Source organism: Hemibagrus wyckioides, linkage group LG06 (genome assembly GCF_019097595.1).
Source record: "Hemibagrus wyckioides isolate EC202008001 linkage group LG06, SWU_Hwy_1.0, whole genome shotgun sequence".
Classification (NCBI taxonomy): domain Eukaryota; kingdom Metazoa; phylum Chordata; class Actinopteri; order Siluriformes; family Bagridae; genus Hemibagrus; species Hemibagrus wyckioides.
In genome coordinates this window covers 16,397,073-16,412,072 of record NC_080715.1, presented here as the reverse complement: position 1 = coordinate 16,412,072, position 15,000 = coordinate 16,397,073, and the positions used below count along the sequence as shown (strand labels likewise).

The window sequence follows — 15,000 nt, the reverse complement described above, 5'->3', positions numbered from 1 at the left end:
ATACACTGTAGTAAACACGTCTCCACACACACACAGTGTACATTACAATACACTGTAGTAAACCCGTCTCCACACACACACAGTGTACATTACAATACACTGTAGTAAACCCGTCTCCACACACACACACACACACACACAGTGTACATTACGATACACAGTAGTAAACACGTCTCCACACACACACAGTGTACATTACAATACACTGTAGTAAACACGTCTCCACACACACACACACACACAGTGTACATTACAATACACTGTAGTAAACACGTCTCCACACACACACAGTGTACATTACAATACACTGTAGTAAACACGTCTCCACACACACACACACACACACAGTGTACATTACAATACACTGTAGTAAACACGTCTCCACACACACACAGTGTACATTACAATACACTGTAGTAAACACGTCTCCACACACACACAGTGTACATTACAATACACTGTAGTAAACCCGTCTCCACACACACACACACACAGTGTACATTACAAAACATGGTAGGAAACACATGTCTCTACACACGGTGTACATTACCACACTGTAGTAAACACGTCTCCACACACACACACGGTGTATGTTACAATACACTGTAGTAAACACGTCTCCACACACACACACACACAGTGTACATTACAAAACATGGTAGGAAACACATGTCTCTACACACGGTGTACATTACCACACTGTAGTAAACACGTCTCCACACACACACACGGTGTATGTTACAATACACTGTAGTAAACACGTCTCCACACACATGGTGGATATTACAATACACTGTAGTAAACACGTCTCCACACACACACACACACACACACACACACACTCGGTGGATATTACAATACACTGTAGTAAACACATGTCTCTCCACACACACACACACACACACTCGGTGGATATTACAATACACTGTAGTAAACACATGTCTCTCCACACACACACATACACTTGTTGTACATTACGATACATGGTAGTAAACACATGTCTCTACACACACACACACGCTCTGTGTATGCTACAATACACTGTAGTAAACACAATATGTGTAACACTACTGTGACTGTGTGCCAGAAAACAATACATTTACACCACAACAGTTTGATATTCACTCAGACTACTAGATTTATTCTCTCTTACCAATGACAGCAGGATGCTGTGTTCAAATGCAGCAAAGCTTTAACTAACCATGGCTGAGAATAGGAATTCAGGTTCTATCTGCAAATATCAAATTTAAAATGGATTTATTCACAGATCACACTGTGCTTACGGTCTAATATTTTCTAGCAACACAGTGATACAAATCAGTGTTCCATCCAGACCACTCCTTACTTTGTCCACTACAGGAACACACAACTTTTTTAAGTGGTGCCCTCTAGCGCTTAAATACATGAAGTACATTTAGAGGTGATGAAAGCAAATACAAATATACTAATCATCACACAAAATATGGACCTTTTACATTCAAACACTCCTATTTTAAAACTATCATGTTCTTGTGTGTTAAGAAAAATATGAGCGGAAACCTATAACTGAAGATCTAAATGAGTAGAAAAAAGGAAAAAAGGGAAATTACCATCTTTGCTTCTGATTGGACAGGTTGCGGAGAGGAGGGGCCGGGGATCCCGGGAACGTTAGGCACTACGGTGACTGGTCTTACCAGCTACGACAAAACACATATGGATAACACAGGGAAAGGAGATAAATTGACATAATTAGTGTCTCTGAAGACTTTTTACACCCCAAACTGCTAAGTGTCCACACACACACACACACACACAAAGCCAGCAGCATGCACATGGGCTAACCCCATAGCTCACACTCATTAGGCTGACGGCCTGGTATTTGCAGGCGGCCCAACCACAGAAAGATATAGCTACCAAGTCCACAACACACCAACCAATCAAAGAGAGAGATAGAGAGAGAGAGAGAGAGAGAGAGAGAGAGAGAGAGAGAGCACATAGGTAGAGCAGACATACAGACACTTTAACATTCTGTACATATTATGATATAGACTTGTTTGTCCTCCTGAACCCCCCACCCCACCCAATTCCAGCATTCTTCCACACATGGAGCTATGAACGTGAATATGCATATCACACAGGTTTGATCCTACTACAAGTGGCCTATACAAGGACAGTGAACATGTCACCTAGCCCATTATGGATGAAATGTCCTCTTGCTGTGTCTTATTCTCTTCCTCCCTCTCTCATTTTATTGCTGTGACATACAACTGCCCTTTTCTAAGGCCCATTAGTTCTCTCATTCTCTCTCTCCATGCTACACAGGCGGTGTCGGAATAATAAATACCGGCCTGTCCTCTGTGGCACTCTGAAACGTGCCACTGACAAATCACACCAACGTCACTCATGATACGAGTACTCTGCACCACTTTCGCAAAAGGAGTCACTTTCAAATGTTTAATCGTCCGGCAAGGGAACGGATAGTCCTCCGAGAGTTCTGGATGCAGATAAACAGGTTACATGAGTGGAGAAAATGGTGTAAAAATATTTTAAAATGTAGTACCGATACAATTTTCTTCAAAGTTCTTATAGGAAACATTCCCTTTCAGTGCAGTAATACCCCCAGGAATGGCAGATGGATTACTTGCCTTTAAGCTTTGCAGTGTGACTACTTTTAATTGGACAGAAAAACTCTCATCTTTTTGAGAATAAGTTATTTTACATCTGGTGAAGGAATAAACATATTTGGTACAGAATAAATAAACATTGTGTAAACGTACAGGTATGGCAGTGGGGATGTGTACACTAGAGCTGGCGATGGTGGCTGGGATGGCGACGGGCATGGTCTGTCCATTTGGCAGCTGCAGAATCACTGGGAATGTGCCAGACACAGGACTGAAGACAAAGCAGAGAGGCAGATGTACAGAGAAATACCATAAACATGTGCATATTATTAGCTTATTGTATATATATATATATATATATATATATATATATATATATATATATATATATATATATATATAAAAAAGAATATTTGTATTTATGTTTTTAAGCAAATGAAAAATAAGGATGTTGGTGATACTTGTGACAAAGTAACTCAGAAAAAAAACCTGGCAGCTGAAAACAAAAACATCAACTTGAAATAATAGATAACTAAATTAAAAAGCTCCTTATGACTAAAAAAAAAAAAAAGTTGGGAAAAAAAAGCTGTGACGTGAAAATAAAAGGTTCTTATGTAACAAGTAACATTTTGGAGCTACTTACACTATTGGCCTATTAGAGGATGGGACTTGAGTTATAACAGAACTAGATGTTGGAGATGCAAGGGCTTGCTGAATAACAACACTAGCGTCAGTACTGGCCAGAAGTACATTGGGGACTTGGAGGGAGGCAGGACGGACTATAGTGGACGTAGGCAGAGAGGTCGGCTGCAAAGAAACCTCCTGAAAATATCATATGAAACCGAAGGTGCATCAACCATTCAAAAAGAAAAAGTGCCATCTCAGTCCTGTATAATTATATTCCATGCCCTTTATACAGTACAGAAGACACAGGCTACTACAGTAAAACTGACTATGTGAAGCTTATATGAAAAAGACAACTGGCCAGCAAAGATAATGAGATAATAACACCAAAAGATGTATTCTGTTGCTTGGCAAGAAGAGTATTTGAAGTCTCTTAGGATAGTGTATAATTGATTTGGGAGGTTATGCTTACAAACCTAAAATTAGTCAGTTCCTCCAGGATTGAGCTGAGTTTTTGTGTGACTGTTGTGTGATTTGCAATGCATCTTGCAAAGATGAGTTTTTTGGAAAAGAAAAACTACTATGAGTAGCTGTATTCATGTTTGACACGCGTGAATCGAAGAGCTGAATGTCTGTTTCGATGATGTCACATGACACGTCTTGGCCCAAATCTGTGGAAAATCTTGAGTAATCCTTCACAAGCTCCTCCGAATATTGCTTGATATTACGTTTACTTGATTGTGTGTTAATTTGTGAAATCCTGGAGGGACTGATAAGGTTTACTCTCTGTACCCACAGGATCCTGCACTACATATAGAATAGTAAGTCAAATAAATCAGAGGTGCGACATTCAGTGGTGAGCGGCTGTTCAAGAGAGAAAAGAGTTATCTAAATCAGTTCTCACCTTGTCATCACTGGTTGTAGACTCGGGATGGGGCAGAGGGCTGTCTCGATGGGATTCCAGAGATGCATGTTCCTCGATTTTGTTTCGTACAACAGGAGTCGCAAGAGGTGACAAGTCCAAAGGTAACTAAAAGGCCAAAAGCAAAAATCACACAAATAATATGTAACAACACACGTCGTAAATAATGGGATGGCCATACTCTTCACAAAACAGATCTATAGACTGATTTGAGCTCCTCAGATTCTTCATTCAAGGTCTTTTTGTATGTTTTCAAGATTTACACGAACATAAACATAAATTAATGCATTCATTCACTCCATTGTACAATTATTTTCCCTTTCTCCATATCCCCACCCTATAATATTTTATACATAAGACAAAAAGGGCTGCCATATGGTTATAAAACTTTAAAGCACCCCCTCTTATAGAATACCTCATTTTTTAAATATCAAATGGTGCATAACATATTTTATCCAAATTTTAAAGGTAGGAAACTTTTCCTTCCACTTAAACAAGATGCATCACCTGGCTGTAATGCTTTTATAATTTCAGCATGTTCAGTTAATTGGAGATTCGGTGAAACAACCCCAAATATTGCAGTAAGAGGAGATGGTTCTATGGGTACTTTCAGGATTTTCTCCAGTGCTCCTTGGCCTCTGGAACAGTGATGGATTAATAAACACCATTCATCCAAAAGGTATTCCCTGGTTTGATGATGCTGGTGGAGAGCGCCGTCTAACACACTGCATTCAAGTCTCCCATAGGTATTTAACATGACTGAGATCTAGTGAGTGTGAAGGCCACATGATCATGAATAGGATCATTTTGATCCTATTAAAGGATCACCCTTCAGTAGATGTGGGCAGAGTCAGCCTGGAAGAGACCACTCCCATCAGGATAGAAAAGATTTGCATGATATTGATTTGTTTTGTATTAAAACTTTGTATAGGTTTGCAGTAATGTTTCCCTCTAACACACACAATATGACACAGCATCTGGTTTTACTTTTTCTTTGCTTACATTTTCCAATGAATTTACAATTTCAATGAAATTGAATTAAATTAAAAGAAAAAAACAGACCTCTTACAAACCTACACACTGATTTTCGATACCCTGCCATGATCCCGGTTTCCGACAATCAGTAAAGCACTCGATGCTCTGTAGTACACTTTAAAGTAACCAGCTGACCTCAAAACCCATTCGATATATTTTCTTTAAAAACTACCAAGCTTTAAAATGAAGCACTTAAGCAGCACTTTCCTAAGAAAAAGTTTTTTTCAAACATTTCCAATATCAGTCTTTCCCATTTTATTCTTATTTTTCTTGCAATATCTGATTCGCCAGTTTTGCTGGTATTTGCAAAATATCGATACCACATCGATGCCATGTCCAATATAAAGCTCGCATTCAGCATATTTTCCCTTTCACATTTGATCCAAGGAAACTGCACCTTGCATTTTATTTCTCCAGCCTGGTTTTGTTTTTCTCCTTATCTCTACCACAGGATATTTCCATTTTTTGCCCTTTATAGGTTGTCTGGTTGTTGCTGAATTCTATATAAGGCTATGCACAATGAAAATTATTATATATACTATATTGCCAAAAGTATTCGCTCACCTGCCTTGACTCGCATATGAACTTAAGTGACATCCCATTCCTAATCCATAGGGTTCAATATGACGTCGGTCCACCCTTTGCAGCTATAACAGCTTCAACTCTTCTGGGAAGGCTGTCCACAAGGTTTAGGAGTGTGTTTATGGGAATTTTTGACCATTCTTCCAGAAGCGCATTTGTGAGGTCACACACTGATGTTGGACGAGAAGGCCTGGCTCTCAGTCTCCGCTCTAATTCATCCCAAAGGTGTTCTATCAGGTTGAGGTCAGGACTCTGTGCAGGCCAGTCAAGTTCATCCACACCAGACTCTGTCATCCATGTCTTTATGGACCTTGCTTTGTGCACTGGTACACAGTCATGTTGGAAGAGGAAGGGGCCAGCTCCAAACTGTTCCCACAAAGTTGGGAGCATGGAACTGTCCAAAATGTCTTGGTATGCTGAAGCATTCAGAGTTCCTTTCACTGGAACTAAGGGGCCGAGCCCAGCTCCTGAAAAACAACCCCACACCATAATCCCCCCTCCACCAAACTTTACACTTGGCACAATGCAGTCAGACAAGTACCGTTCTCCTGGCAACCACCAAACCCAGACTCGTCCATCAGACTGCCAGATGGAGAAGCACGATTCGTCACTCCAGAGAACGCGTCTCCACTGCTCTAGAGTCCAGTGGCGGCGTGCTTTACACCACTGCATCCGACGCTTTGCATTGCACTTGGTGATGTATGGCTTGGCTGCAGCTGCTCGGCCATGGAAACCCATTCCATGAAGCTCTCTGCGCACTGTTCTTGAGCTAATCTGAAGGCCACATGTAGTTTGGAGGTCGGTAGCGATTGACTCTACAGAAAGTTGGCGACCTCTTCTCACTATGCGCCTCAGCATCCGCTGACCCCGCTCCGTCAGTTTACGTGGCCTACCACTTCGTGGCTGAGTTGCTGTCGTTCCCAAACAGTTCCACATTCTTATAATACAGCTGACAGTTGACTGTGGAATATTTAGGAGCGAGGAAATTTCACGACTGGATTTGTTGCACAGGTGGCATCCTATCACAGTTCTACGCTGGAATTCACTGAGCTACTGAGAGTGACCCATTCTTTCACAAATGTTTGTAAAAACAGTCTGCATGCCTAGGTGCTTGATTTTATACACCTGTGGCCATGGAAGTGATTGGAACACCTGATTCTGATTATTTGGATGGGTGAGCGAATACTTTTGGCAATATAGTGTATATACACAGCTCTGAAAAAAACATGAGACACCACTGCAAAATTATCAGTTTCTTATGTTTTTTTTCTTAGGTGCATGTATTGGTGAGATGAACAGTTTTGTTTGATTTATTTGTGACAATATTTCTAAATTCAAAATATAACTATTGTTATTTAGAGTGTATATTTAAAGGAAATGACAACACATCAAAATAACCCAAGATCATGCAGTATTTGCAGAGCTTTAATAACTCAAATAAAACAAAATGTAAATAATTTGTAAACAAATTGTGTTAATGCTTTGGCTAAATAACATTAAGAAACCAGTATTTGGTGGAATAACCCCGATTTGCATGCGTTTTGGCTCCATGCTCTCCACCAGTTTTTCACATTGCTGTTGGGGAACTTTATACCACTCTTTTTGCAAAAAAGCAAACAGCTCAGCTTTGCTTGATGGTTTGTGACCATCCATCTTCCTCTTGATGACATACCAGAGGTTTTCAATAGGGTTCAAATCTGGAGATTGGGCAGTGGTCTTTTTCCCAGAGCTGTATATATCTATGTATATATATGTATGTATATATGTATATATGTATATATATATATATATATATATATATATATATATATATATATATATATATATATATATATCCCAAAATACAATGTTTTAATCTACACTAAGCAGTCAGTTCACATTTAGTTTAGTTCTACCTAATAGCTATCTCACTATGCGAATCAGTGACTCTCAAAACGTTTAGCTTCTTCTCCTTTTTCCGTGTTTTAATCTAATTATTATAGGTACTTCACTGTCACTGTAAGGAAATTGCAGTGAAACACCATTAGCTGTCATTTTGTCAGACACTCGCAGACCCCAATAGCAAAGTCCACAATTAAGTCTCTTGAGCATTTCAGCTTCAAATGAGCACACTTCAGTGCACCTGTCTAAACAAAATTAGCTACAAAGAAAACAGCTGATAATCTAAAACGAGGCTTTAAAAAGTATGCCACTGTAAGGAAGCACTTCCTCTGTCCTGAAAACAAGCAGACGAATCCACTCACTTCTCCAGCATCCATTAACTGCGATGGAAAGGCTCTGTAGCCTCAGTGCTCTAAGGGACACAGCACTACATATTCATTCAGTTGTTACACAGCAGCTTTAACTTCATCTGGTACCATTATCTCAAATCACAACCTGAGATTTTAATAAAGATTAGAGACCACACTGAAAATCTGAAATATTCTTTTCATATAAAATTGGAAATTTTGGAATATTTTGAAGGAATAGATATAGTAGGTAGAAATGAATTATCCACTTGTATCACTACCACTGGACAGTCAAACAGCATTCTGGGTAACGGAGGAAACCAAATTTCCTCTACTGTTATTGCATCATCTTAAATTTTTCAGTCGGGAAATTTAGTAACAAAATACAAACAAAATACAAACACTGCAATCCTGCTACTGATGGAAATTATGATCCACTGCATGATAACAGAGTCACGATTCACGCTGAAGGTGATGTTTATGTACCTTTTTAATATCCTCCTCCGTGGCCTTTTTGAAGTCATGCTCAAAGGGACTAGCGAGCTCGTTGAACAGTCCGACCTCCTCACAGTTCTTCAGAAAGCGTGTGGGTGTCGGTGTTTGGTCTACAAAGAACACAAACAACTATTAGATTCACTAATGATCTCAGATCAGTCCTTCCAGGATTTCGCTGTGTTGTGATGACATCACACGACATGTCCTGCAAAAAACCTGCAAAAAAAATCTGGGGTAACTTCCTCAGAATATCACAGCGTTTGCTTGTTAATCTCTGCAAAATCATGAAATGCTGGAGGGACTGATTAACGGAGAGATGAAAGATTTTTGACAATACTCACCAGCGATGATGACACTGTCACTGCGTGCTGGACCAAACCTGAGGGTCATCTCATGTTTATGCTTATGGACTGCCAAATGGTCTTCATTTGTAAATCGCTGTGGAGATAACACAGCATCACACACAGACAGTGTTACTGGTCACATATAATATGTATTGGAAATAATAAAATATATTCTAAATAGATTTTAAATATACTGACAAGTGTCCATCCACTACAAATCAGGAACTCAGTTTAATATGGATCATTGTTAACCTTGAAAGAGCTGTATAATTACAATGGCATGAATTTATCCAATATTGGCAAATGCAAGTGCAATGGACAGAAAACGTCTACAGATGCATGAAATTTGTTTTTTTTTTATATATGAAATAAATAAGTAAATAAGTAAATAAATAAATAAATAAGTAGATAGATAGATAGATAGATAGATAGATAGATAGATAGATAGATAGATAGATAGATAGATAGATAGATAGATATAAAATAAATTAAGGATAAAAATAGTTTAATAATTTAATTAAATAATTTATTTTTATTTCTAGTTATTTAGTTATTTTTTATTTTCATTTTTTCACTCCCCTTTCTCCGTTTCTCTTCTTTTGTAAAGCTGCTTTGAGACAACGTTCATTGTAAAAGGTGCTATACAAAATAAATTAAATTGAAGTGAAGTGAACTGAATTGAAATAAATAATAATAATAATAATAATAATAATAATAATAATAATAATAAATTATATCAGAAGCTTTTCTACCTTTATTGTGAAATTGCAAAATAGAAATTAAAGTGACAAACAATAAAAATCATTTGAGGGGAGATATTAAATTTAAAAATGAGTTAAAAATGGAAAAATTAAATTTGAGTACAATAACATGGTTGCAGATGTGTACACACCCTTAAGCAAATACTTAAAAAACCTATACATTTTTATTATATTTATTATTTTTATAATTTACTTCAGTCTTTTAGGGTAAGCATCAGTATATTTGGCACATCTTAGCAATATTTTGTTGTCCATATTTGCAAAAGCATTCAAACTTAGTTCAGTTCAGATCTGGATTTCCAAAACCGTGGTCATGTTTGGGGAAGTCATTCCTTAGCTGATTTGGAGATGTGCTCTGGGTTGTTGTCCTGCTAAAAAGCGTAGGCAATTTAGCAAAAGCCTTCAAGTTTTGCCAGAATTGACTGGTATTTGGAGCCATTCATTATTCCCCCCAACCTGATTCTTCCAGCTACAGAAAGCAACTACAAAGTCCATATGGTCTGATAAGACTTTGAAGAATTTGGGAGATTGTTGTCAAATATAGGGAGTTATCAGCCCTCACCAGTTACCAGTACTTTCTTTTATGATGCTGTAGGCCTCTTGGCAGTCTCCTTGACCTGTTTTCTCCTGGTCTTCTCATCAATTTTAGAGGGCCATCATGTTCTTAATGTCTGTAAAGTGTTACATGGTATATCCAATGCCTTGGATGATGTGTACACACTTATTCAAGCTGAGCATTAGGTTTTTTTCCCTCAATACATCTCTGTTGGCTTGTCACTTGTTGCAGTTCACTTAGTTGGATTTTTTTTTTTACATTACAAAACCCTGCCATTTTAACAGATGTGTGTAGAGCTTTTCCATCAACAATTTAAAAACAGTTGTGCAGTAATCACAGCAATGTTCTTTTCACTGTGGTGTAAATCCCTACCTGACCACAGCCAGGTGCAGTGCAGAGGAACGGTTTGTCATCACTCATATTCAGAGTTTCTCTATGCCGTCTCCTAACAGAAAAGCCATGCAGTAAACATTACTGTCTGTTCAAATAAAATACCCAAAAGTGCATACATGGAGAGATCACATGCTTATACAATAGAATTTGGATTACGTTTTGTTCATACAGTAGTTCATACAGTGTGTATAAAGGCAGAATCCAACCCTGAGCAATTTGCATATTAAAATTTAGACTGTGCCTTTTTTTTTTTATTTAAACATTTATTAACACATTTGTCTACTTTCAATTTGGGCTCCAAAATTACCCACAATGCTGTTCAATGGTCTGGTCTTAACCCTTGCTTAATCTCTGCTTAAAGACATGATGCAGCAGCACTTTATTTCTTTAGTCTCTACAGCTCGTCTCCTCTTTTATCGTCTGTACACTCTCCTCAAACTGTTCAGGTTTCAAAACGTTCATGCTAATACCTCCACCAACACCACTGTGCTTATCCTCTCACAGATGACTAATCAGCCAAGCTAAGTCTCATACACTTTATGTTGTATAAATGTGTTCATTTCTGGAGCTCGAAGTCCAGCATCTGCGGCCTCCACAACTTTTATGTTGGCTCTCTATATGGCAGCAAACATCACAGGAAAATGGAAAATGAGCAAAGAAGGGTTTGTTATATTGTTTTTAAAGAGCCAACAGCAACAGACATCAGTTATGTCTGAGATTTTCTCTTAGACCCAGAACTCTGATATTTTAGACAATTTCATGCTCCCAACTTTGTGGTAACAGTTTGGCGATGACCCCTTCCTGTTCCAACATGACTGTACACCAGTGCACAAAGCAAGATCCATAAAGACATGGATGAGAGAGTTTGGTGTGGAGGAACTTGACTGGCCTGCACAGAGTACTGACCTCAACCCGACAGAACACCTTTGGGATGAATTAGAGCGGAGACTGTGAGCCATGCCTTCTCATACAACATCAGTGCCTGACCTCACAAATGCGCTTCTGGAGGAATGGTCAAAAATTCCCGTAAACACACTCCTTAACCTTGTGGAAAGCCTTCCCAGAAGAGCTGAAGCTGTTACAGCTGCAAAGGGCGGGCCAACTCCATATTACACTTATGTTAATATAAAGGCAGACGTCCCAGTTTTGGCCTGGCTCGCAGTCTCCGCTCTAATTCATCCCAAAGGTGTTCTATCAGGTTGAGGTCAGGATTCTGAATTTCCTCTACACCAAACTCCCTCATCCATGTCTTTATGGACCTTGCTTTGTGCACTGGTGCACGGCCATCCCCAACCTGTTCCCACAAAGTTGGGAGCATGAAATTGTCCAAAATGACTTGGTACGCTGAAGCATTAAGAGTTCATTTCACTGGAACTAAGGGGCCAAGCCCAACCCCTGAAATGCAACACCTGAATTCAAAACTTTTGGTAATACAGTGCAACTATATCACTATAAACATATGTAATGTGTTTCAGGGTGGAGTTTTCCTTTAATCTACTCTGCATCCTGCATGAAGTCCAGGATGGATTTAGAACTAAATTAGAACACATAATAATGACAACTTTGTAAATAGAATTAATGCTAAAATGAAGTTATTAATCAAGATCTACGTTCCTAACAAAGACCCAAATGTTTCACCATCTTAACACTCAGACAGCATTGTTCACAGAGCTCTGATAGCAGCACAGCTACCAGGTACACTCTATTGTCAGATTAATAGCATATCTGTAACAGGACAGTGGATGTGTAATCATGTAAAGTGCATCCCACAGGCATTTATAACGAACGAGAAAACTTTTTTGATATATATCCGATTTTTCATGAGTACTGATTTCTACTCCGTTAGATAAGGATGCTGAGGATAACAATGCAGGCCACCTTGTTTACAGTAACCAAGCTAGTTAGCTAGCATAGCCGTCGCCATATTAGCACCAAAGCTATTACTGAGAAAATATGCACGTGTCATGCAAGCGCGAGTAAAACATTTTGCATAACATAATATTCACTCTTACACCCCGAGACGACAACCCGAGTGATGAGTGTTTACAAATGATGCTAATTGATGCGATTACTTACCCACAGGCACAACCCTGACAGCCAAAGCCCACTTATCCCTCTGTTCTCGCGAGACTTCACTTCATTCCCGTTTATGAATCCCCAAAGCTGTAAGAATGAAGCCAGCAGCGGCGGCAGTGCACGGCTTTCCGATAAATCAGAAAACAATTAAAATGAATAATTAATACTAAAAGCGTTCAGAAATTATTCGATTCCTACATGGACGGATTAACAGTGAATAAATTTGCATGAAACCTGAAGGACACATGGAAGTGACCACTACACCTACACGTTGACAGCCACGCCCATCTAGACAACGCTTTACTTCCGCCATTTATAGCATTAGGATCCGTGTGAATTTGGAGTACAAAAGAACAAGGAATCGGTCAGAACTAGAACTTATAACGACGTTCCCAATCCTGGTTTTGGTTTACTGTCTGTCCCGCACGCCTTTGGTGTAAATTAATAGTTAAAGAGAGTACTAACACCAAGACATGGAGAACATGGGATATTCCGGTACCTACAGACTTGATCCAATTGAAAACCTACAACTTGTGCACACTGAAGCCCTAGAACTGAATCTGATTCAGTAACAGAACAAGCAGGGAATAAGTAACAACCTTGAACACCAGTAAACACAAGTATATATTTATTTAACGCAATTTACAAAAGCAAATGTTTACTGGCTTTTAACCAGCTGCATCCTACATCCCTTTCTCCGTCCACCAGGAGTGCAACCCCTGGAAACAAGTGGACCCAGAACATGTACACTTCTCCAGCTGTGATGTACAGAAAGTGCTATCAGACTACCACGGTTTTGCGATGAATCCTCGACGTTGACATTTTAGTGAGCACCACCGTTGTTCAAAAGACGGGACAAACATGATTTCCAAAATACAAAAATTACAGTTGTCCTTTAAACATTTTAATTTTGTAATTGCTTACAAGTTTATAATACATTTTTTTGACAGAGTGGACATTGAAAATGAGCATTTCTTTCTACAGAGACAATTAAGAGCAGACACTTTTGGTAGCAACTGTGAATTCACAATTGAGTTTTACATCATATGTTGCCACTTGTAGTAAGTTTTTACATGGCAAACAGGATGAGGAAAGCAACCATCAAACAGAAGAGACCCATGGCTTCAGACAAAGCGAATCCCAGAATAGCATATGAGAAAAGCTGCTGCTTCAGAGATGGGTTCCTTGAGAAAAAAGAAAAGAAGTTTTTCATGAGAACCAACCAGCTTGAAAATCCACATCATTTATCACAAATGACTACAGACTGAGAGATTAATATCTGGTAGCATTTTTACCTGGCATATCCAATGATCAGACTGCCAAAGACAGTTCCGATTCCAGCACCGGATCCGGCCACACCGACAGTGGCAGCTCCAGCTCCGATGAACTTGGCGGCAGTGTCGATGTCACGGCTCACTGCACTGGTCTGGAATCCTCGCAGACACACCTGAGTGAGGGGAGACTGGGGCAGGAGAGCAGCAGAAGCCTAAAGAGAAAGAGGACTGGGAGTGATGATCTGGTACATGCCACAGACTCGTAAGTAACCAAAATATTTAGCCCCTTTAGTGCGAAGTAGTGCTTTGAAATTCTCTAGCGGTAAAAACAGGAAATGTAGTGGATCTTCACACATTTTCTGCATTCATCCATCAGAAGTTGCAATATCTATCTAGTTTGTGTCACTCTGGCTTACATGAAGTTTGTTAAAAACTATATTTGGACAGATATCATTCGCTTCCATAGTTTTTTTTTCCACAGAATTTCTATATTTTTTTCTATCTAATTTCAGAACTATTATTGCAGCAAAAGCTAAATTAGTGCACTGGTATAATAGCAAGCTGCTTTACAACAAACTGTGTCCTGTACTGGCCGTGTTGTATTGGTCGAGGACATTATGTAACAGTATTTGTTTCAATAGTGCAGAAAACTAGAACTGCTTGAATGCTGAACTGTATTGAAGGCCATAAAGTAGTAGAGAAGCAGCCCAATGTTTTCCCCTCCTGACTCCTTGTGAAGCTTCACATAATACTCGTGACAAGGACACGATGGTCTTCTGCTCCAGCCGTAGTAAGGAGGTCAATAATAATAAAAAGATGGCTGGTCTGTCTTTCAAGCTCACCTCTGTTTTGACCTCTGGCCTAGACAGTACGGCAGCAGACATGGGTCTGTACAAAGCCCGGGATCCAGAGCGGACCTGAAAGACATTAAACGTATGAGAGCAGAAAATAAAAGAGAAATCAAAGTTAAGAATGTGAAAGAAACGACTGCAGAGACTTCTGAAGGGCACATGTGCAGAGACCAGGCAGGATAGTTCAAAGGTGATCACGTGACTAGAGCACGTAACACACCTTTAGTAGTGACAGCTGCACAGTGGTGGGGTTTAGGCA

At 39.2% G+C, this 15,000-nt stretch overlaps 2 protein-coding genes across 4 annotated transcripts in view; both read right to left on the bottom strand.

Annotated features, from left to right (window-relative positions):
- The window catches only part of atf2 (activating transcription factor 2), a 29,360-nt gene extending 16,476 nt beyond the window's left edge, over window positions 1-12,884 (bottom strand). The window contains exons 1-8 of one of the 2 annotated variants that reach the window (XM_058392181.1): window positions 12,617-12,882; window positions 10,520-10,592; window positions 8,828-8,924; window positions 8,478-8,596; window positions 4,129-4,254; window positions 3,244-3,422; window positions 2,757-2,871; window positions 1,590-1,676 (exon numbers count right to left, since the gene is read on the bottom strand). In XM_058392181.1, coding sequence (XP_058248164.1) covers window positions 1,590-1,676; window positions 2,757-2,871; window positions 3,244-3,422; window positions 4,129-4,254; window positions 8,478-8,596; window positions 8,828-8,924; window positions 10,520-10,567 — 771 coding nt within the window. In that variant the 5' untranslated portion in view covers window positions 10,568-10,592; window positions 12,617-12,882. Of the gene's footprint in view, window positions 1-1,589; window positions 1,677-2,756; window positions 2,872-3,243; window positions 3,423-4,128; window positions 4,255-8,477; window positions 8,597-8,827; window positions 8,925-10,519; window positions 10,593-12,616 lie in introns of both variants that reach the window. The other variant, XM_058392182.1, reaches the window with a different exon arrangement.
- A 343-nt stretch (window positions 12,885-13,227) lies between these two features.
- atp5mc3a (ATP synthase membrane subunit c locus 3a) overlaps window positions 13,228-15,000 on the bottom strand; it is a 2,665-nt gene continuing 892 nt past the window's right edge. For both annotated transcript variants that reach the window (XM_058392183.1, XM_058392184.1), the window contains exons 3-5: window positions 14,733-14,807; window positions 13,912-14,102; window positions 13,228-13,800 (exon numbers count right to left, since the gene is read on the bottom strand). In XM_058392183.1, the coding sequence (XP_058248166.1) occupies window positions 13,686-13,800; window positions 13,912-14,102; window positions 14,733-14,807 (381 nt within the window). In that variant the 3' untranslated portion in view covers window positions 13,228-13,685. The remainder of the gene's footprint in view (window positions 13,801-13,911; window positions 14,103-14,732; window positions 14,808-15,000) is intronic.